Genomic DNA, 25,254 nt, shown 5'->3' with positions numbered 1-25,254 from the left:
ATGGGCATTCCATGAACGACAATCATCTTTGACTTTGAAGGATTCCTGATGATATATGGTTAATACAGTGCATTATGTATTGCATGTTTATATCAAACCAACCTGCTGTTAAAATCAGATTCAGAAAGACTGCATGATTCCTATGTAAATGCTCATATTAGCAAGCAATGTGGCATCCACTGTGAGCACAGCAGCTAACATACATTACCATAGCAACTGTGACAGCTTTTGGTCATGGCGGTTGGGGTTGCTGCTTCTTTTTTGTATTCATTGTGAAAATATTTTGGGTGCACTTCAAGTTAAGTGTCTCAGATTAAGGTTTCCACTGAAATTAATTAGCATCATTATCTATGTTGGTTTAGTAGTGACAGGTTATTAAAATCAAAACATATTTATTTTAGTTGTACAGCTGAACGATAAATATACACCCATCATGGATCAGCAGTTCATTAGTTGGGACCAAATCCTTCAGTCCTGACATGAAGCCCAATTGACCTCAGTGGGAGCGGGAGTGGGACCTTAGTCTTTACAATTGCAAAACTCCTATTGAAATCAGAGTATATTTTTGATTCAGTAAGAAAAAGGACTGAAGGATTTGGCTAGAGTGTATGTTTAGCGTACAGTAACTATTATATCTACATACACACTAATTAAAAGTATACACAAGTTATTAAAATGGTATTTACTGAGGGTTCTGGAGAAAACATGGGGCTTGGGAACAAGACTGAGGAACACTTCTCTCCCCTTTTCCTATGGTTCTCCTGTGGTCAGCAGGAGAGGAGAACCCACAGTGAGTCTTGTCTACATGATGGGGTGAATCATTTTATAGCAATGTGATTTCTGAAGTGTATTGTGTGCATTAATTGGCCCATGATAGACCCTACTGGTGTACACTAAAAGTTGCCTAGTGCACTTTACTATAGTGCTGTTTGAAATGGGACTACATTAACATGTGCTAGAGGACTCTTAGTACATGCCAGCTGGGTTCACGAGCCCGTTAGTGCACCACATGTTAGTACACGTTAGAATTTGCATCAGACTAATGCTCCACGTAGACTTGCTCTAAAAGGCTCTATATCTCCCTCTCCCTCCCACAGTCTTTCTCCTCTGAGGGCACTAATTAGGTTTGTCAGAGGTAGAAGAGCCACGTAAGGGTGAAGGGATGAGGATAAGGGTCATTATTGCCTCAGACTATTGGAGGGCTGACAAGCTCCTAAGAATAAGTGAGGAATAGATACTGGCTTGGTAGAGACACACTTGGGTGATCTTTGAATGCCCCTAGTTGTGGAGCTTCCCTAATATCAGCTTCAAGGAGACAGGGATACTCTTATCTCTTCTGCCTCTCCAGCTGTCTGTTCTCACCAGTCCCATGTTGTGACTATTTTAAAAAATGGAATTTCCCAGAGAAAATCTTAAAGGTGAAAGTGAGGTTACATAGCAATAAGAATCCTACCAAGAATATTGTAGCAAGAGCAAAATTAAGAAAATAAAAAATCATGAAAAACTCAGGGAATTCAGAGTTAACATTAAACTTACAAGAAATGAAAATACTTTGAAAGTATGGACATTCACAGCTTAGGGACCCAAACTACCTTAACTGTTCCCTATAACAGTGCCCCGAAAAAATCAGAAACTCAGACTACAGAGAAAACCTATCCAGGCTGTCATCATCTTCTGTCTTAATTACTGTAACCTCCTTTCTGCTCTTTCTGACATGCATGTTATCCATCCCCTGCCCAGTCTGTTCACAGAGAAGCTGCTAAAATCATCCTGTATTTCTTGCCTGTCATTCTGACCACCTTTTTTAATCCTTTCATTGGCTTCCCCTTTTCTGCCATAGAAGGTCTTTGGCTTCAAGGCTATTTCACAGCTCGGCTCCTCCCTGCTGTCTACACTGGTCTCTTCCTTATGAAGCATAAAGAAAAAAATGAGATGTAATTGAAAAATCACCTGCTTATTTGACAGCTCGTTTATCAAAAATAGCATAATTCCCCTCATTTAATGTGGGCAAGTAACACTTCACTGTAATTCATTTTCTGTTTATACTGCATATACTTGAAGCAAGGACATAACTAGGCCCTCAGATTCATGTATTTGGCTTCCACTAATTTTTAGTGGGAGCCCTGTTCCCATGTATCTATGGGTGGAATTTGGCCCTAACAATTTGTCTTAAAATGACTTGCTTCGTTCTCTAGGCTACAACAACTTTATTTCCTTGACAAAATAAGAATGTTCATATCAGCAAAAATAATATTTTATTACAGGGAAGCTTATAAGGGTTTTCCTACATATTCTCTGTGAAGGCAAATCATAGAAATCCTTCAGTGAGACAATGGCTGACTCACTGTCACTGGTTTAGGGATAGATTGTGTAGCTGTTTTTCATGATAGTGAGTGCTTACTCACATGAGTAGTCCCATTGAAACAAATGGGGTTGCTCACATGAGTAAATGCTCGGCGTTAAAAAGGACTGCTAAATTCAGCTTTTAATTGGTAAAGGTGAGTGACAAGACATACTCTCTGTATCTTCACAGTGTTCCCAACCACTGCTGGCCCTCAGAGCTCTGGTCTGAGCCCAGATCCCTGAGAGAGGGAAGTGTTGGGTTACATTTCTGCAATACTTGTACCTACTGATCTAATAGTGGTGAAATAGCTGACACATGTTTTCTGTGCCCAGGGATTTACTGATGGAGATTTATCAAAAATCCAGTTTGGAGGAGCTAATGTCTCAGGCTTTCAGATAGTGGACTATGATGATCCCCTGGTATCAAAATTTGTACAGCGTTGGTCAACATTGGAAGAAAAAGAATATCCAGGAGCACACACCAGTACAATCAAGGTACATTTTTTATTTATTTTAACTCAAATAGAAGAGAAGATGGGGTGGGTTTGGGGAGAAAGACAAAAGATAGAGCAAGGCATATGAAATCAGCCATGCCAACAACGTTTTATGTTCCTCCAAGCTACTTTTAACATTCTTTCCCTTAGGACTGGTTAAGAGAGATCCTGTACTGTCACAAATATTCAAGATAGCTTTAATTTTTTTGTACCACTATAAAGCTATGCCTGGCAGCATGTTGTGCAGTTGTTTATGATATGACCATATGGGAACTGACATTTTGGGGGGTTATTTTTTTTCTTTATTTTAAAATCTCTTCCTTAAATCTTCTAGATGAAAACATACATGCACACTCACAAACACACTTGTGAGCACACAAATCCACAGCCCTTTGTGGTATAGCATCATCTTCTTCCTGCAGTAGCCTGAAAAATAAATGGCTTATAAATGCATGGAAAAGCATTGTATTATGAGAGAGATGTTTAAGTCAAACAAAGTCTGTTTTAAAATTAAAATATTCACAATAAACTGTACTATACTAAAAGAGAGGTGTGGTCTGATTTCAGTCCTGAGTGATTCACTGAACGAATCATTTAATTTCTGTATTAGTTTCCCCTCATGGGAAAATCAGGATAATAATACTTTCATACTTTACAGGGGTGTTGTAGGGATCAATTAATGTTAGTAAGCCATATTGAAGATGAACAGTGCTCAGTTAATACTTAATGATTTTAGTATTTATTTATAGATTCATCACAATTAAATCAAATAATCAGAAGCGTCAGAGGAAATATGTATTGGGACTAAAAAGTGTTTACATAAGTAGCATGTTATCTTTACTATATTATATTAACCATAAGGAGATAGATAAACGTTCTCATCTGATGATAAAAATTCTCATCAGGACTATGAATTGCAGAAAACAAACAAATGATGTGCAACAACCATAATATAATGTAAAGTACAAATGAATATAGCTGGTTACTTAATTGTGACAGTTTTTTGGGACTCAGACAATGACATAATTTTATTGCAGTTACCTTTGTGCATATGATTGGTTAAAAAAGTTATGTGCACAAGAATCCCATATCCTATTTCCCTGACAGAACAAGGTTAGGACTGCATCCTGCCTCAGTTTGCATGTGCAATTTGCACTAGTGCACTGACTGAAGGTTTGGTTTGACTGTGAATGATGAATACAACCTATAAGTTGTTCTCTTCTGAGTTCTTTGAAGGCTGCTGCTTTCCTTAGAGCCCCATTTTTCCCCCTTGCTCTACCTTGCTCCTCAAATAATCAATTGAAATTGATTGTGGCCTGGAAAGTATATTTTAGAATGAAAGACAAAAGGTGCTCAAGCTATTTTGCTTATCAGGAAGTAGATTGAGAGGCTATTGGATCATTGTGGTTTATAAGGAAGGATTACTGGTAAATGTCAATAAAGGTCTATTTCACCGTACACATGCAAACTGATGAAAAAATGTTTCCCTCATTAATCACTGAAATTTAGAGATAAACAAAGTAAGAAAAATGCTGCTTGAGAACTTACTAGAGTTTAAGGATATTTATTTTGTATAGTTTGATGTGTGATGTTGACAAGTTGTGTTTTATGCAGTGTTGTTATAGCCGTATTGGTCCCAGGATATTAGAGGGTGAGGTAATATCTTTTACTGGGCCAGCTTTGGCATCCCTCTCACCAACAGAAGTTGGTCCAATAAAAGATATTATTTGTGGGTGAAACTCTGGCCTCACTCAAGTTAATGGGGGGGTTGATTTCATTCTATGCATCTGTGAAGAGTCATACTGAATTATCCCAAAAATAACAGCAACGTAGAGTGTGGGAATACACTCTAGTCCATCTTTTGTTGATACTTCCTTTGCCCATATAAGGAGCTTGACTGTTTAAGTATTATGGGTGTTGGAAATTTGTTGAATTCCTAACTATGCTGTGCAGAAAATTGTGACAGTGTGAATCAAGTAAGTAGGCTAATTCATTTAATATGCATACATTTTCATAAAAAATGCATGATAAGCTCTAATGGGTGGAAGTTGAAGCTAGACAAATTCAAACTGGAAATAAATTTCCAGTTCACAAATTTTTAACAGTAAGGACAATTAACCACTGAATAAACTTATCTGGGGATTTCATGTATTCTTCATGACTAGAAGTTTTTAAATCAGATTGGATGTCTTTCTAAAAGATACACTCTAACTGAATCAAAAGTTATGACCTCGATGCAGAAGTTACTACATGAACTTCTGTAGCCTGTGTTTTGCAGGAGGTCACATTAGATTATCATAATAATCCTTTGTAGCCTTAAAATCTATGAAGCTCTGATGTGTAATTCTTCTAAATCTTCCAGAGGAATTTATCCATCTGCAGCTTTCACCTCTGCTATTGTTTGAAAGGGATGAGTGGAAACAGTTGTCTTTTATATTGATTAGAACAAAAAAAGAACTGAATCTTAAGGAATAGCTTTAGTTTTAATATAATTATATAACAACCATTGGGTCTGAACTTGCATTCTTTGAGTTTTTATGTTGTCTGAGCAAGGAGGGCAGGAATGGTCCAGTGAATGATACTTAATGTTCAACAACAGCTACATAAAATGTATGTTAAAATTATTAAACCAATTTGCAAATGCAAGAAGGCATTCAAACACTGTTGTGAGGTGTATTATACTGGGTACACCTGGGAGCTTCTGGAGGTATTCTACTTTTTAGGGGAAATATCCTACAAACCCACAATTATATTATTTTTGGTATAGCATTTTACCCTTTTCATACACACACAGCCAGACAGCCCTGCCTCTCAGTACATAGGAGGACAGAGACATGCCATAGTCCATTCCCTGCACAAGGGAGATAGGGGCAGAGCAGAATGCCTTCTTTACCATGGGTTGTGCCTATATGGCAGAGTTTTGTCTGAAGGTGGCAAGTATTACTAATACTTAATCACATTAATCAAGTGTAATTCCAAAGATAACATCACCGATTCTGTATCAAATGGACATGAGCTAATAGGCGATTTCTATTATGGATATGTAAATTAAAGGAGGTTACATGCCCCCAGACTAGTCACTGCAGATGCCCTCTGGTTGGTGGCAGTGGTGCTACTGCCTTGTGTTCTTCTTACTAACATCCAGATGGAAATGCAAAGGGCCATTTTACATGATAAAATGGAATGTAGTGCAAAAAAGTGCATTTAAAGAGGAACTTAGTTTTTAAGAAAAATAAAACTTCTTAAAGCCCAATTCAGAAGTTATCCACAACAATATCACTAGCGAATCACTTTCTTTTTAATACAATTTTTAATATATAATTTTAAAATAATTGGGGATTGCAGAGTATTATAGCATAAATGATGCAGGATTGGGAAATCTGTTTTGTCAATTACACCATAATTAGGTATACCTGTTGTAACTGAGGCTAAATGAAGTTTTCTCTAATTATTTTTAATATATACTTTTTAATATACTGAAGTCCATGCTTTACTGGTTTGGGACTCAGCTTTTTTCAGGATTGATACCTTATAAGGTATATTCCTTATAATATTTTATCCTATTAATTGTAGCTATGGGGTTGTTCTCATTTTCCACATACATTTCTAAAACAGCCAGTGGCCTGTGGTTCTTGGACTCCCCACTTAACTGGAATTGAGGTTATTTTCGTTGTCATGCAGCAAAAGCAGAAGTCACATTTAATTTTAAAAATGCAAAATAATAAAACAATAAAAATCTCAAAGCACTATCAGATACATTATTATTGTGAAGCACCTACAGCTATACAGAACACAAAAATAAAGTCCATGCCCTGAAGAACTATACATCCAAATGATGCATGCACATGTAATAAATCATGGCCACATACACATAAAGACACAGCTGACATTAGCTGACATCAAATCTGGGACCTGCTGTAGGAAAAACTCAAGCCTCTACAACTTGAACGCCATTATGTATGTGATAGTAATAGGTTGGATGGTCACTGGAACTAGAAGAAGTTATGATTACGCAGACAAGGCCAACATATTACGTAGTCCCTATTTGACAAGCTCATATCAAACATTGAAGGCACACTGTAGTTCAGCTCTCATTCTGTAACAAACCATGGTCATATGTACCCACCCAGGAAGCAAGTATATCAGCCTGGATTGAACACAGGACTATCAATACCAAAAGGAAAGCTGAGGTCAAGGCAATAGTAGTCTCTGTAGTGACTGTGATCAGTCACTAAATGATCACATACACTCGATCCATGTACACACTATTAAGCAAATCTAGGCCTACCTTGCATAACTAACTAAACAATTGTTAGTACAATGTTGTTGACATTTATAAAAAATTATACAAAATTTGCTCACAGACTGAAGTCTTTTATGACCTACCACTTCAAGTGAATTTCTTACCCCCAATATTGTCAGCACCATTGAAAAATCATAAGATTGGTCCCCCCAAAATCATGACATTTTATAAAATAATAAATGTTGGGTTCTTTTTATTTGTCTTCTGTTTTTTGAGACTTCAGGGGCTCATATTTTCAAGCTTTTCTCCAGAACCATGAAAGCTGGACACTTTAAAAAAAAATGAAAGCACATATTCTGACATAATCACCTGATTCCAGGAGCTGTAGCTTTAAGAAAAATACCCAACAGTTCTGTGAGATTCATGATAACATTGTGAGAGTTGACAACACTTCACCCCATCCCAAACTGCTAATTCAGAAAAAATGAGGTTTGTAATGCAAGGCTGACAATTTGACAGTAGCATTGGTACTTTACCTAATAGACATAGGCATAATATACAGTAGATTACATATCAGGTAGAATAATTCATTTATTTCTGCAACTGAAGAAAGGACTGAATAAACTCATAAATAATGAGGAACAGAACAGTGAGAACTCTTGTTTAAAATGGAATTTCAGAACATGCATCTTAGATGTAATCCATTAAGTGAAAATGAATGTACAATTTATGAGTTAGATGACTGCCATTAGTAGATATGTTTCCTATGTTTACATCACATTGTAAAATTGTTCAGTAATGTCAAACTTATTAATAAGGGTTATATAAATGCTATTCTTTTGTACCTGCAACAGTGTTAATGGGAAAAGCATGACTGATTAAGCTGACAATCAAGTAATTCCACAGAGACTACAATAGTTTATAAAGGCTGAGTTAATGAATTTTAGGATTTATGACTTTATGTAACCAGAACACTGAGATGGAATTGGGGCCATGTTTTCAAAAGTGGCCTTTACAGCTGTGCCTGTAGTTTTGCATTTGCAATTTTTTGTGCATGCATTTTTTCATGCCCATTATTTTGCACAAAATATTGGGATGCAGAGCTGATAACTAGCTGATTTACTATCTGATTTGACTATGCCAATGCATTTTGGACTTACAAATTTAAGTTTCTGTGTTTGCAAAAACTTAGGTGTGGAAAAAATGCATACACAAAAAATTGCAAATATAAATCTGAATATACCATATTAACAGTTTAAGGCTCCTTGACATAAATGATCATTAATCCAAAATGCTTCAAAATTTTTGAAGAAGCTGAATGAATGATCAGTGCAAGCAGGAGTGGATTAATGCAGGATCCATAGAGCCACAGATCTGGTAACATGGTATATGGGTGCCCATGGATCCACAAAGTCCGGATCAAAGACTCCACTTCTGTGGAAGGAAGCATTTGCAAGACAAAGGGCCAAAAACCTTCACTATATAACTGATTCTTGACATGTCCCTGCTTGTTGCCCAGCTTCTTTCGTTGTCTGACCTACTCTCAGTCAAGTGGCACCAGTAGGCTCTGCAGTCTGCAGGGCACAGGCACACAGAAAAAGCAGCAGCAGAACTACTGTTCCCATTTCCTGCCCACCCCAGTGGAGCTTCCTCTTCACATTTTTGTGGCCTGAGGAGGGGCTGTGTTAGGCAGCAGCCAGCCCAGACTGCATATAACTAATCTGTATCAGAGGAGTAGCCGTGTTACTCTGGTTCGGTAAAAGCAGCAAAGAATCCTGTGGCACCTTATAGACTAACAAACGTTTTGGAGCATGAGCTTTCGTGGGTGAATACCCACTTCATCAGATGCATGTAGTGGAAATTTCCAGGGGCAGGTATGTATATGCAAGCAAGCTAGAGATAATGAGGTTAATTCAATCAGGGAGGATGAGGCCCTGTTCTAGCAGTTGAGGTCTGAAAACCAAGGGAGGAGAAACTGGTTCTGTAGTTGGCAAGCCATTCACAGTCTTTGTTTAATCCTGAGCTGATGGTGTCAAATTTGCAGATGAACGGAAGTTTAGCAGTTTCTCTTTGAAGTCTGGTCCTGAAGTTTTTTTGCTGCAGGATGGCCACCTTAAGGTCTGCTATAGTGTGGCCAGGGAGGTTGAAGTGTTCTCCTACAGGTTTTTGTATATTGCCATTCCTAATATCTGATCTGTGTCCATTTATCCTTTTCCGTAGCGACTGTCCAGTTTGGCCGATGTACATAGCAGAGGGGCATTGCTGGCATATGATGGCGTATATTACATTGGTGGACGTGCAGGTGAATGAACCGGTGATAGTGTGACTGATCTGGTTAGGTCCTGTGATGGTGTCGCTGGTGATATATGCAACAAACCTCAATGCCAACTCTGCTCACATATCTACACCAGTGACACCATTACAGGACCTAACCACATCAGTCACACCATCACCGGTTCATTCACCTGCACGTCCACCAAAGTAATATACGCCATCATATGCCAGCAATGCCCCTCTGCTATGTACATCGGCCAAACTGGACAGTCTCCACGGAAAAGGATAAATGGACACAAATCAGATATTAGGAATGGCAATATACAAAAACCTGTAGGAGAACACTTCAACCTCCCTGGCCACACTATAGCAGACCTTAAGGTGGCCATCCTGCAGCAAAAAAACTTCAGGACCAGACTTCAAAGAGAAACTGCTGAGCTTCCGTTCATCTGCAAATTTGACACCATCAGCTCAGGATTAAACAAAGACTGTGAATGGCTTGCCAACTACAGAACCAGTTTCTCCTCCCTTGGTTTTCAGACCTCAACTGCTAGAACAGGGCCTCATCCTCCCTGATTGAACTAACCTCATTATCTCTAGCTTGCTTGCATATATATACCTGCCCCTGGAAATTTCCACTACATGCATCTGACGAAATGGGTATTCACCCACGAAAGCTCATGCTCCAAAATGTCTGTTAGTCTGTAAGGTGCCACAAGATTCTTTGCTGCTATAACTAATCTGAACATTTTAAGTCTCTTGCTCCTTGCATTCCACACCCCTGAGGTGGGTCATTCATACATCTGGCCGTACAATGCAGAGGCCCTCCACTGGTCCAAAGCAGAAAAAAAAAAGAAAAAAAAGAGAGAAAAAAACCCAACCCTAAATGTGGGATAGGGAGCAGGACAGGTTCATATGCTCAAATAGAACAAGGGCCACCAGACTATAAAGGAGAGGCAGTGAAGCAGAAAAGAACCTTAGGATTCAAAGAGGGGGCAAAGACGAGTAAGAATGGGCCTGAAAGTTCTAAGCTGAGGGGAAAAAGGAAGACTGTGGGCCATGTGGCATAAGAGAAGAATTCTTATAGTATCAGAATGAGACATGAGGCTGAAACAGCAGAGGAAGAAAGGTCCTTAGAGATCATAAGACAAAGGAGATGAGGAAGGTCAGAAGTTGGAGCTGAGTGACAAAGAGGAGGAGGGGCAGCATGAATGCTTGTTTCTCATGGGGGTATGACAGTATTGAAGGGGAAGTCGATGCTAGATTTTTATATATTTTGGGTGGAAGTTTTTCCATAGAATGGTGATGCTGGTTTGTCACATATTATTATGTTTTGGGGATGTACTGTATGTATTTTTTTTTAAATGGCACTGCTGCAGTATTAGTATGCACCTTCCTATCCTGAGCCTGTTAGATGCTGAACTCTTCCTTGAGCACCCTCAGCTCCTATTGACTTTATTGCCATGCTGAGTGATTAGCACATTGCAAGACAATTCCTTTATTCCTGGTGGAGCACTCCTACACACCATAATAGAAAATGAGAACATTTCTGCAGTTTAAAAAAAAAGGTGAATAATCTTATAGCAAGGCTATCATTCTCTGTTATATTTTGGAGGTTGAGCTCAAAATTCTGTAGAAAGGATACCTTTCAGTATGAAATTCTATATGGCTTTAGAGTCATTTCTATAGAATGTTATTTAATTTTTGTAGAAGCTTATCCCTAGGATTTATCTCCATTAATCTGTGTAGGACTTTCTCATAAGGGTATGTTTAAAAATAGCACACTTAAGGAGCTTAATGGAGTTTTAACAGCTCCTTTTATTCATCTGACACTGACCATTTTTGAAGACAAGATACTGGGCTATTAGTCTATGCTGCTATGAAAAAATCTGTTTTCTCCTACTTCCTATAAAATGCTGTTTTCAATCATCTTACATGAAGTATTGTTGAATTTCTTCCAGCAAATTGATTATAAGAAACTATTTTTAAGATCATCTCAGTAACTTCATCTTGGTTGACTAATAACCCAGAATCATTAATGATCTTTTTAATCATACTTAATGGTGCTTTGATTACTAATTTTAATGGAAAAGGAATGTTGATTGGGGATATGGAATACCTTTGCTGTAAGTCACAGAAACTTAGTGGCTTTTACATAACATTTTATATTCGTTATGAGAGTTTTCTTTTTTCTTTCATGGGGGGAGGGACAGGCTGTGGAGAAGAGTAAATATTTATTTGCTTATGGTATGAATGCAGTGGTGAAACAATAGGCAAGACTAAGCTAGTCTAATATATATTCTTCTGTCCACAGTGGCAACAGGTCATATCATTTATTATACTAATAATAGTAATATAGGATGCTAACAGACAAAATTAAAAACTAGTCCTTTGCTTCCCAGTTCTTACAGTTTTTTGCCTGTATAATAAAAAAGGTGACATTGTGACTTTTTTAAATTTTGAGTTTGCCACAGTCTCATTAAAAAACATACAACAACAAAAAACCCACAACCAAAAAAGAAAAATAGGTAGGAACACCTTTAAATTCACTGAGACATGTTGTTGTTGTTTTGTCTTTTTAAATCTCCTTTTCACACCAGTTTGATATTTCCTATACATGTGTATCAGTACCAAAATATTAATCTAATAATCCTTTCAGGATGAGCAATCTGTTTTCATTTACATATCAATCATATTTACACTTTAACATTTACATCAGTCCTTTCAAATCCATTTTCAGCGCTGCTGGAGACTTTGGTTTTCTATTTATACATCTCATTTTCATTCTCTGTTTTATATTTTTTTATCTTGTCTATTTTCACTGCTGCAATGATAGGCTGAAATGCTGTTGGCATCTTGTCAATAGTTTATATTTTTAAAATGCTGTTTGTAAGCTGTGATATAGTGTTAAGAACATAAGAATGGCCATACTGGGTCAGACCTGAGTCCATCCAGCCCAATATCCTGTCTACCAACAGTGGCCAATGCCAGGTGCCCCAGAGGGAGTGAACCTAACAGGTAATGATCAAGTGAACTCTCTCCTGCCATCCGTCTCCACCCTCTGACAAACAGAGGCTGAGGACACCATTCCTTACCCTTTCTAGCTAATAGCCATTAATGGACTTAATCTCCATGAATTTATCTAGCTATTTTTTAAACCCTGCTATAGTCCTAGCCTTCACAACCTCCTCAGGCAAGGAGTTCCACAGGTTGACTGTGTGCTGTGTGAAGAACAACTTCCTTTTATTTGTTTTAAACCTGCTGCCCATTAATTTCATTTGGTGGCCCCTAGTTCTTATATTATGGGAACAAGTAAATAACTTTCCTTATTCACGTTCTCCATGCCACTCATGATTTTATATACCTCTATCATATCTTCCTTTTGTCTCCTCTTTTCCAAGCTGAAAAGTCCTAGCCTCTTTAATCTCTCCTTATATGGGACCCATTCCAAACCCCTAATCGTTTTAGTTGCACTTTTCTGAACTTTTTCTAATGCCAGTATATCTTTTTTGAGATGAGGAGACCACATCTGTATGCAGTATTCAAGTCTGGGCGTACCATGGGTTTATATAAGGGCAATAAGATATTCTCCGTCTTATTCTCTATCCCTTTTTAATGATTCCTATCATCCTGTTTGCTTTTTTTGACTGCCACCGCACACTGTGTGGATGTCTTCAGAGAACTATCCACGATGACTCCAAGATCTCTTTCCTGATTAGTTGTAGTTAAATTAGCCCCCATCATATTGTATGTTTAGCTGGGGTTATTTTTCCCAATGTGCATTACTTTACATTTATCCACATTGTTTGCCATTTTGTTGCCCAATCAGTTAGTTTTGTGAGATCTTTTTGAAATTCTTCACAATCTGCTTTGGTTTTAACTATCTTGAGCAGTTTAGTATCATCTGCAAAGTTTGCCACCTCACTTTTTACCTCTTTCTCCAGTTCATTTATGAATAAGTTGAATAGGTTTGGTCCTAGGACAGACCTTTATGGAACATCTCTAGTTACCCCTCTCCATTCTGAAAATTTACCACTTATTACTAACCTTTGTTCTTTGTCTTTTAACCAGTTCTCAATCCATGAAAGGATCTTCCCTCTTATCCCATGACAACTGAATTTACATGAGGCTTTGGTGAGGGACCTTGTCAAAGGCTTTCTGGAAATCTAAGTACACTATGTCCACTGGATTCCCCTTGTCCATGTGTTTGTTGACCCCTTCAAAGAACTCTGATAGATTAGTAAGATACAATTTCCCTTTACAGAAACCATGCTGACTTTTGCCCAACAAGTTATGTTCTTCTATGTGTCTGACAATTTTATTCTTTACTATTGTTTCAACTGATTTGCCCCGTACTGATGTTAGACTTACCGGTCTGTAATTGCCGGGATAAACTCTAGAGCCCTTTTAAAATATTGGCATTACATTAGCTATTTTCCAGTCATTGGGTACAGAAGCCGATTTAAAGGACAGGTTACAAACCATAGTTAATAGTTCCGCAATTTCACATTTGAGTTCTTTCAGAACTCTTGGGTGAATGCCATCTGGTCCCGGTGATTTGTTACTGTTAAATTTATCAATTAATTCCAAAACCTCCTCTAGTGACACTTCAATCTCTGACAATTCCTCAGATTTGCCACCTACAAAGGACGGCTCAGGTTTGGGAATCTCGCTAACATCCTCAGCCATGAAGACTGAAGCAAAGAATTCATTTAGTTTCTCTGCAATGACTTTATTGTCTTTAAGCACCCCTTTTGTATCTTGATTGTCCAGGGGCCCCACTGGTTGTTTAGCAGGTTTCCTGCTTCTGATATACTTAAAAAATCTTTTGTTATTACCTTTTTAGTTTTTAGCTAGCTGTTCTTCAAACTCCTTTTTGGCATTTCTTATTACATTTTTACACTTAATTTAGCAGTGTTCATGCTCCTTTCGGTTTACCTCTCTAGGATTTGACTTCCACTTTTTAAAAGATGCCTTTTTATCTCTCACTGCTGCTTTTACATGGTTGTTAAGCCATGGTGGCTCTTTTTTACTTCTTTTACTGTGTTTTTTAATTTGGGGTATACATTTAAGTTCGGCCTGTCTTTGAAAAGTGTCCATACAGATTGCAGGGATTTCACTCTAGTCACTGTACCTTTTAATTTCTGTTTAACTAACCCCCTCATTTTTGCATAGTTCCCCTTTCTGGAATTAAATGCCACAGTGTTGGGCTGTTGAGGTGTTCTTCCCATCATGGGAATGTTAAATGTTATTATATTATGGTCACTATTTCCAAAGCGGTCCTATTATAGTTACCTCTTCGACCAGATCCTGCGCTCCACTCAGGTCTACATTGAGAATTGCCTCTCTCCTTATGGGTTCCTGTACCAACTGCTCCAAGAAGCAGTCTTTTAAAGTATTGAGAAATTTTGTCTCTGCATTTTGTCCTGAGGTGACATGTACCCAGTCAATATGGGGATAATTGAAATTCCCCACTATTATTGAGTTCTTTATTTTGATAGTGTCTCTCTAATCATCCTTAGCATTTCATCATCACTATCACTGTCCTGGTCAGGTGGTCAATGATAGATCCCTAATGCTATAATCTTATTAGAGCATGGAATTACTATCCATAGAGATTCTATGGAACATGTGGATTTATTTAAGATTTTTGCTTAATTCGATTCTACATTTTCTTTTGCATATACTGCCATTCTCCCTCCCTTCCTCCCCCCAGCACGACCTGTTCTGTCCTTCCAATATATTTTGTGCCCCGGAATGATTGTGTCCCATTGATTGTCTCCACTCCACCAGGTTTCTGTGAGGCCTATTATATCAATATCCTCCTTAACATGAGACACCCATCTTATTATTTAGACTTCTGCCATTTGTGTACAAGCACTTTAAAAACTTGCCATTGTTTATTTGTCTGCTGTTTTCTGATGTGTCAGATTCTTGGACAGGAATTTGTGTTTCAGGAAGGAGATTTTATGCATCCATGCAATGATGATCCAAAAGAATATGTTCTCTATTGTTTACAGTAAATTAGGGTTGACCTTTGTTCTTTTTCTGGCTTTGCTACTGATGTTTCATCTTTCTATGACTCTGTTTCCTTATTTAGAAAATGCAAATAATGGCACATGCTTCTCTTTGTAAAGTGCTTTGAGATTAATGCATGAAAAGTGCTATACGTTATTATTTACACTATTTAAACTTTTGGGGAAGGTGGGAGGAAGCTCAGTTCCTTGCAAGACCTCATAATTATTGGAGTAGCCTCTGAGGCCTTAGAGACTCAGGGTGTGATGCTGTCAAGGTATGATTCCCCACTCTGAACCTTAGCGTCCAAAAGATGGGATACCTGCATGAACCCCTCTAAGCTTAATTACTAGCTTAGAAATGATAGAGCTGCACCACTCAAAAATATAGTGTTTTGGGACACTTTCTGGCCCCCAAAACCTTTTCTGGGGACCCTAAGACCCAAAACCCCTTGGGTCTCACAACAAAGGGAAATAAACCATTCCCCTCCACCTTCCTTCCTCCCAGATTCTCCCCTCCCTGTGTAACACTGGGAGATCCCTGTGATTCAACTCCTTGAATCTTAAAACAGAGAGGAAATTCACCTTCCCCCCCCCTTCTCTCTCCCTCCCAGAGTCTCTCTGAGAGAGAGACAGTGCTCCTAACACAGAAAGAAATCAGGCTTTTCCTCCCCGCTTCTCTCCTTTCTCCCACCAATTCCCTGGTGAGTGCAGACCCCCTCCCCTTGGGTCTTACACAGGAAATAAAAAAAATCAATCAGGTTCTTAAAAAGAAAAGCTTTTAATAAAAGAAAGAAAAAAAAGTAAAAATTATCTCTGTAAAATCAAGATGGAAAATGTTACAGGGTCCTTCAGCTTATAGACACTAGAGAGAATCCTCCCCCCAGCACAAATACAAGTTGCAGCAAACAGAGATACAATCCTTCCAGCAAAATACACATTTGCAAATAAAGAAAAGAATCAAAAGACTAAACTGCCTTTCTAACTGGTACTTACTAAATTGAACAGAAGAGGCTGTTTCAGAAAATTGGAGAGTCTGTATACATGTCTGGTCCCTCTCAGAACCCAGAGAGAACAAAGAAAAAACCCAAAAAGCACAGACAAAGGCTTCCCTCCACCAAGATTTGAAAGTATCTTGTCTCCTGATTGGTCCTCTGGTCAGATGTTCCAGCTTTACTGAGCTAGTTAAACCTTTACAGGTAAAAGAGACATTAACCCTTAACCATCTGTTTATGACAGATGCAGTGGCTTCTGAGACCTTATACACTCAATAGCCTCTGAGACCTTATCCCAGGGGTGGCCAACCTGTGGCTCTGGAGCCACACGCAGCTCATCAGAAGTTAATATGTGGCTCCTTGTATAGGCACCGACTCTGAGGCTGGAGCTACAGGCACCAACTTTCCAATGTGCTGGGGGGTGCTCACTGCTCAACCCCTAGCTCTGCCACAGGCCCTGCCCCCACTTCACCCCTTCCCTCCCCTGAGCCTCCATGGCCTCGTTCCTCCCCCTTCCTCCCCAGAACCTCCTGCACGCCACAAACCAGCTGATCGGTAGGTGCGGGGAAGGAAGGGGGAGGTGCTGATCGGCAGGAGCTGCCAGTGGGCAGGAGGCACTTGAGGGGGTGGAGCTGATGGGGAGGCTGCTGACATATTACTGTGGTTCTTTGGCAATGTACATTGGTAAATTCAGGTTCCTTCTTAGGCTCAGGTTGGCCACCCCTGCTTTATCCGATCGGTCACCAAGAACTCAGCTTGACTCCGAACTCACTGGGGTTTCTTTACTGGCATACAGTCAAACCACACTTGAGTTGATCAGGCTCAAGTGTAGGGTTGGTACAGGGTATACCCCACATCCAGTGTACATAATCATGAATCATCTTATATATGCACTTATACTTAATACTGTTGATTAGTATATCACATGTGTTATGGTTGGTCTGCTGATTTTTGTAGCCCATCCCCATCTAGATCATGAGCTGTTCACACACTTCTCTATGTCCTAGACCACAGCTGCAAGCTATCACACCTTGCTTACTATCCTACTGTCTCTTTTCTGCTAGCTACATCTTTTACATGTTTGCAAGGCTACAGTAAATTCATGCTTTGCTCATTGTTTCGTGCACTTGCTTAGAACAGACCTACGATAAGGGGAATTATGGGGAAAGGGAACGGAGCCTCAAGGGAGAACACATTTTTTTAAATTAAATATAGGTATGTTGTAGTTATATGGGAGAAAAGGGGATGTTCAGTAAAGAGTTGCGTTAAAAACTGTAACATCCTGTGCACTGCTTTATTTTAACACTTGACACATTGTTCTTGTTCAGTAAGAAGTGTATCGAGGGATAAAAATATTGTTATAGTCCTATATCATATAATAAATTTAGGTAAAAGGTCATAGACATGAGGCACTGTTTTAATAGCAAAATTCAGATACTATTTCTTTTTAACAGCACTGAGCAGATGCCTTGTAAACCTTTGTGTCTGCTTCAAGATTGAATTGACTCTAGATTGTGTATAAATGATTTACTGTATCAGCAGAAAAATAAATGCCTATCTCAGCAGCAAATGGAATTGTAACTTAGTTCTCTGAACAAACATCATTAAATCATCTCACCTGCTGATTAAGACAGGATGCTTGAGATCCATACTCCATGATCAGGGAAGGCTTGGACAAAGCAGTAAATTGGACCCAGAGTAGCAGGAAGCGGCATCACACACTTTTGAATAATTCCATCCACCTATCCATGTAAGTAAGCATAGGTGCTTCTATGAGAGGAAAATCAAGGACTTAGGAGTAGGAAAAAGACAAGAGTCTTTCTAGGCTTGTGGAGGGAAGTACTCGGATACCATGGTATTCACACTCGTTAAAGCCAGAAGGCTTTTAAAATGGTGATCCTCTAATCTGCTGTCCTGCATCACTCAGACCATAGATCCTCACTCATCAATTTCTCCAATAAGTCCATAACTGGTGACAGGTGTAAAACAAATTCCATCATTTGCATACAGGCTGAGGGTGAAAGGCATAGTCTACTGGGTGCAAAGAGATCTAAAGTTTTGGTGGATCCACATCCCATTTAACTTTATGCATTCTAGGATCATCTCAACTCCTTGTTTTTTTTTAAAAAAAACATGTCCATTCTTATTTTCCTTTTCTCTGCTGACTACCTCCCACATCGTACTTTGTTCTGTGACACATTCCAAATATTATAAAGAAATATCTTTTTGTTTATGCTAGGGCTGTCAAGCAATTAAACTTAATCACAATTACTCGATTAAAAAAAATTGCAATTAATTGCATGATTAATTGCACTGTTAAACAATAATATAATACCATTTATTTAAATATTTTGGATGTTTTCTAAGTTTCCAAATGTCTTGATTTCAATTACAATATAGAATACAAAGTGTACAGTGCTCACTTTATTTATTTTTGATTACAAGTATTTCATTGTAAAAAACCAAAATAAATAGTATTTTTTCAATTCACCTAAAATAAGTACTGTAGTGCAATCTCTTTATCATAAAAGTTGAACTTAAAAATGTAGAATTATGTACAAAAAATAACTGCATTCAAAAATAAACAATGTAAAATTTTAGAGCCTGCAAGTCCACTCAGTCCTACTTCTTGTTCAGCAAATCGCTCAGCAGACGAGTTTCTTTACATTTGCAGGAGATAAAGCTGCCTGCTTCTTGTTTACAGTGTCACCTGAAAGTGAGAACAGGTATTCTCATGGCACTGTTTTAGCCGACGTTGCAAGATATTTACGAGCCAGATGCGCCTAAGATTCATATGTCCCTTCATGCTTCAACCACCATTCAAGGCGCCATGCGTCCATGCTGATAACGGGTTCTGCTCAATAACAATCCAAAGCAATGTGGACCGATGCATGTTCATTTTCATTAACTGAGTCAGATGCCACCAGCAAAAGGTTGATTTTTCTTTTTTAGTGGTTTGGGTTCTGTAGTTTCTGGATTAGAGTGTTGCTCTTTCAAGACTTCTGAAAGCATGCTGCATACATCGTCCCTCTCAGATTTTGGAAGGCACTTCAGATTCTTAAACTCTGGGTCGACTACTGTAGCTATCTTTAGAAATCTCACATTGGTACCTGCTTTGTGTTTTGTGAAATTTGCAGTGAAAGTGTTCTTACAATGAACAACATTTGCTGGGTCATCATCCGAGACTGCTATAACATGATATATATGGCAGAATGCAGGTAAAACAGAGCAAGGGACATACAATTCTCCCCCAAGGAGTTCAGTCACAAATTTAATTAATGCATTATTTTTTTAATGAGCATCATCAGCATGGAAGCATGTCCTCTAGAATGGTGGCTGAAGCATGAAGGGGCATACAAATGTTTAGCATATCTGGCACATAAATATCTTGCAATGCCGGCTACAAAAGTACCATGCAAAAGTCTGTTCTCACTTTCTGGTAACATTGTAAATAAAAAGCTGGTAGAATTATCTCCTGCAAATGCAAACAAATTTGTTTGTCTTAGCAGTTGTCTGAACAAGAAGTAGGACTGAGTGGACTTGTAGGCTCTCAAGTTTTACACAGTTTTTTTTTTTGAGTGCAGTTATGTACCAAAAATAGTCTACATTTGTAAGTTGCACTATCACGATAAAGAGATTGCACTACAGTACTTGTATGAGGTGAATTGAAAAATACTATTTTGTTTATCATTTTTACAGTGCAAATATTTGTGATAAAAATAATATACACTTTGCAGTTACAACACAGAATACAATATATATGAAAATGTAGAAAAACATCCAAAATATTTAATAAATTTCAATTAGTATGCTATTGTTTAAGTATGGTTAAAACTGATTAATCACAATTGATTTTTTTAAGTTAATTAGGTGATTTAACTGTGATTAATCGATAGCCCTAGTTTCTGCACATTACTTGCTCTTCTGTACCAGCTTTTGCCTTTAAGAATATGTCAACATTTCAAAGCAGGGTACCTGTTATGTGTTTGGCACTCAGTTCTCCTGTCTTGCAGTATTCTGTGTACCCACAGCATTATATAAACAAATAGTAATAACCATATTACAGCTGCTTTTGGTATCTCTGTTGCTTAAGGTCAGCTGTAATTCTATTAGAAAAAACACTTTTAATGAAAATCAGTCTGGATCTGAATTTCTCCCCATAGAAACTAGCATTAATTAAGGCTAGATGAATCAGTTCAGATAAAATAAGCATTGACCTGAATCTCTGACCATCCCCAGAATTGAAACTTTATTAATACTTGAAATTTTTCAGTTAATATTATGTTTTGATTTTTATTCAATTCTATTTTCTGCTTTTGTTTGGGACTGGGAATGGAAATATTGATGTTCTGCCAGAAAAATTGCTGCCCTGGGATTTACAAACCAGCAAGAACTCCTGTAAATATTGAATGTGTGTTCTCACAAGAGCTCCATCCCAATGTACAGATCAAAGAGGAATGGAATTCAGTCAACCTTTTGGGGCTTATGTGAACTACACCAAATTTCCCTGGCATTTGCATTTTCCCCATTAGTAGCCAAGATGCATAGGTATTTTGCACCGTGATTTCCCCCAAATATTCCTATAGTTCCCTTGCATAAAGCCTTTTTACACTTTAGATGGAGAACCATATTCCATACAAAGTACAACTGTTGCCAAACACCCATGGGAACACAAATTCATTCATGCTAATACTGACACACAGCAAATGAAAAGGGGTATGATCACGATCAAATCAAACTGCCACTTGGAATATGAACATAGAGCATTTGTGACACTGCTAGTGCAGTAGCTGACCAGCTCTATTGTTTATATTTAAAATAATTATTTACATTACCAAGCCCTGCCATGACACTGTGCACGGTATCACAGGGAACTTGCGAGGGTTAGGAACTTTACATATATTAGCGTATTTTTCCTGGCTTAAATTAGTATAGGTCAGCAGGAACAATTAAACCGGAATCCAAATGAGCTTGAAAGAATCATATCAGAGCAGCAGAGAACAGACTAACCCCCCAAAATGCAATATATAAATTGGAGTAACTAATAGGATCTTATTTTCATTAAGATTGCTTTCCAGTGCTCTCTAAGGCTTATTGCAAGGGAGAATATAATTTCAGTCCATGTGCCTAGATGACAAAAAGAGGAGGTGTCTTTTAAATCTGAGTAAGTCCTATTGATTTAGTTTTCATTTCAGGCCCATTGATCTTGACCATGTCTGTTTAAGTTATATGTACATCTTTCAGTAACACCATCCTTTCCAAAATACCTCAAGAATCTGTTAATTAAGCGTGGGCTTTTCCAAGGGGCCTCAAGAGGTTAGTTACCAAGCTCCCATTGACTCCCCCATTGACTCCTAAGGGAGCTAAGGACCTATTTTCCACAGAAAGAGAGTGTTGGGTGCCTAACTCCTTTAGGCTCCTTTGAATATCTCAACCTGAAACATGTGAACCCTAAGCTTAGGATATATCTGTACAGGACAAAAAACACTCTGGAGAAATGAGTCTCAGAGCCTGAGTCATCTGTCTTAGGCTTGTGCTCCAGGGCTAAAAATGGCAGTGGAGATGTTCCTGCTCAGATTTGAGCCCTGGTTCTGAGACGTTCCCCCAACACAAGATCTGAGAGCCTGTATCACAAGTTCCACTACCCCAAAGTCAATTGACCTGGGCTTTGAGACTCACTGCTGCAGGATTTTGGGTTGTTTTTTTTTCTTTTGGTCTGGTTGGGGTTTTTTTTTTTTTAATCATTATTTTGTTTTACTGCAGTGTAGTCATACCAGCAGAGATTTTGTCTCCGTAACATTTTTGTATCTAGTGAATATAAAACTTGTTTGGAAACTTACCCACATATGTATAGTGCTTTGAGATCCTTGGATGAAAAAATGTCATAGAAGTGCAAAGTACTATAACAAAACCATTTTGCAGCTTTTGCAAGATGAAATATAACATTGCACCAGTGTAATGGTCCCCAGTTGAAATATAAATATCCAAACTCAGTGGAGGGATTTTATAGAACATAAACCCCAAGGCAAGGCTAAGCTGAAGCATTCATTATCAAAGCAGGAGCCCATTATACTGTCAAAATATTCTGTTGAAATTAATTTGTCTAGTTTAGCAAATAACTAGAAGTAAAACAATGGAAGATACAATAATCCAGTGAAAAAACAGCTAGCCTAGTGCAATAAGCTAGAGGACCATATATCCAGGACAGCCTACAGAGACACAAGAACACAGAATTCTATTGCTCACTGCATTTGTTTCCTTTTCATATATGCTTGTTTGTATTTCTGTGTGCATCTTAAATTTACTGTGAAACATTTAGGAGACTCATTAGATCCCAACATGTTGGAAAAGATTGACCTGACCTACCTGTTCTCTATGCATGTGTGTTTCTTTATCCCCTTTGAGCCTTCTGATTAACATATATGTGGATTAAATGTGAGCACTAATAACAGAATAAAATATTTGCTACCTAGTTACATCTTATAGAGGTTTAAAATTCAAACTGGAAAAAGGCACAAATATTTAATAGTAAGGGTAAATAACCATTGGAATAAACTACCAGGGAATTGATGGATTCTCCATCCCTTGAGGTCTTCAGATCAAGATTGGATGCCTTTAAATATGCACATTAATCAAAAACAAATTATTGGACTCAGTACAAGAATAACTGGATGCTTCTATGGCCTCTGCTATACAAGCCATCAGATTATATGATCAAATGATCCCTTTTGGCTTCAAAACTATGAATCTGTGAAAATTAAAACAGACAACCCACCATGTATTCATGGGGATTTATGATGAGGTTTTGCCTTCCATTGTAGCTTTGAGTATTGGTCACTTCTAGAAGAAGAATACCAAACTTGATAGACTGATGGTTTTGTTTAGCCTAATGAGTCCCATGTTAACTATGTAGAAAAGACTAGATAGTATTTGGTCCTGCCATGAGGGCAGGGGACTGGACTCGATGACCTCTCGAGGTCCCTTCCAATCCTAGAATCTTTGAAAAAGAAAAGGAAATGCTGCATCTTGAATTAGAAAACATCATTGGACAATGTATATAAAGGAACACCATCAGCCTGAAATCTAGTGAATTTAAAGATGAAAAGAGCTTCAGATACATCACCTGTCCCTAAATACTGCTGCCAGCTTTTGAGGTTTACAATCACAATTCACTATTTTAAAAATATTTTCCTCTCCCTATTATGTGACAGAACTACATGAACAACAGGGGACTTTGAGTAATCAACTGTACAGGGGAAACTATGAACCATACTATACATTAAGTGCTGTCAAATTCACAAAGTACACATAATGGAAAAAATAGAGAAACATTATGTTTCTTTAATCTTTCATTTTCAGTAATCATCGGTGTGCCATATAATAATACTAGATAAAAATATCATGTCAAAGTATGATTATTGAGTGGATGTCCCCTTTTCAATTGTATATGCCTGACTAGGCTGGAAGTCCAAACATATCAATAAAATTAATTGGTCTATAATAGTGTGAGTATTTATTTATCTGTACCTTCTGAGTGACCAGGCAAGCATTGGAGTTATGAAGGTTCACACAATGTTGGCTTCTACATTGGAGACTGCACATTTATTTATCTTCAACATGGGAGCCTTGGATTATTTCATATTATCTTCACTTTATGATTCATCTGGGTTGACTACAATCAAAATGTTTATTAATATGTGGTCTGTCTAATATATGTACTTACCCTTTTTAAAAATAGAGCGTAAGTTGGATTTAAATGTTGCAGAGACCATCTGCTGACTCTTTGTAAGAGATGACTTTCATTTGGTAGATAGAAATATTTCTGTTCACTCTTCATGTCGTGTACATGTACGTCATATTTAATGGAAAAACATAACATAACCGTCAATAGAATTTCCTGCATGTTAGATCTCATTGGGATAATGCTTATTACATTTTGCTGTTTTCACAACTATTTTTAATTTTGCCATGAAAATTATGATGAAGTAAAAAGTTGCCATTTTTGTCCAGTTCTAATTATTATGGACTGTTTATATAATAATAAGATTGTACATTTTGGTGTCTATTTAACATTTAACTTCCACTAAAATTCTCTATTTCATTATTACCCAAAGGAAATAATTCCATCATGTAGGCAGATTGAAAACATTTTGGCAGAACCCTACGTAACTCTTCCTTGGGGTCATATCAAAAGAGATGTAGGTTAGAGAGAATTAAAAATAGTTGTGAAGGTCAATTTATGTCTTTAGTTAGGAAGAAACCTATGTACAGGACTATGCATCTAGTCTTTGTGCCCTGCAGCACATCAGAAATGCTTCGTGAGTCTGTGTTATCCTCCTCGTATTTTTTTTAAGTAAAAAATATCCAAATGAGGTCATGGAAATGAAGATTTTTGAAGAAATCTACCACTGTACCCAAGAAAATAACCACTATTAGAGAAACAGGCCCTGATTCTGTGGTCAAACCAGTGTAAATCAGAAGTAACTGTACTGATGTCAGTGGATTTATACTGGTGTATAAGGGTATATCTACACTTACTGGGGATCAACTCTGTGGTGATCAATCCACCAGGGGTCGATTTAGCAGGTCTAGTGAAGACTCGCCAAATCAACTGCAGATCACTCTCCTGTTGACTCCGGTACTCCACCGGAATGAGAAGCGTAAGGTAAGTCAATGGGAGAATTTCTCCCATTGACCCAGCTCAGTGTAGACCCCGCAGTAAGTCAACCTAAGCTATGTTGATTCCAGGTATGTTTGTTATTGACATCACTGGAGTTGCATAACTTAGGTCGACTTAACCTTGTAGTGTAGACCTGCCCTCATGCCTTGACCTTTCTCTCAGTGAAACTGATTCCAAATAAACCTCCCATTGCGTGCTCTCCTAAATGAGA

At 38.0% G+C, this 25,254-nt stretch overlaps 1 protein-coding gene across 7 annotated transcripts in view; it reads left to right on the top strand.

Annotated features, from left to right (window-relative positions):
* The window catches only part of GRIA2 (glutamate ionotropic receptor AMPA type subunit 2), a 117,589-nt gene that overhangs the window by 55,519 nt on the left and 36,816 nt on the right, over positions 1 to 25,254 (top strand). For all 7 annotated transcript variants that reach the window (XM_030563887.1, XM_030563892.1, XM_030563886.1 and 4 more), the window contains exon 6: positions 2,677 to 2,838. In XM_030563887.1, coding sequence (XP_030419747.1) covers positions 2,677 to 2,838 — 162 coding nt within the window. The remainder of the gene's footprint in view (positions 1 to 2,676; positions 2,839 to 25,254) is intronic.

Source organism: Gopherus evgoodei, chromosome 5 (genome assembly GCF_007399415.2).
Source record: "Gopherus evgoodei ecotype Sinaloan lineage chromosome 5, rGopEvg1_v1.p, whole genome shotgun sequence".
NCBI lineage: Eukaryota > Metazoa > Chordata > Testudines > Testudinidae > Gopherus > Gopherus evgoodei.
This window is presented reverse-complemented; position numbering and strand designations above follow the sequence as displayed.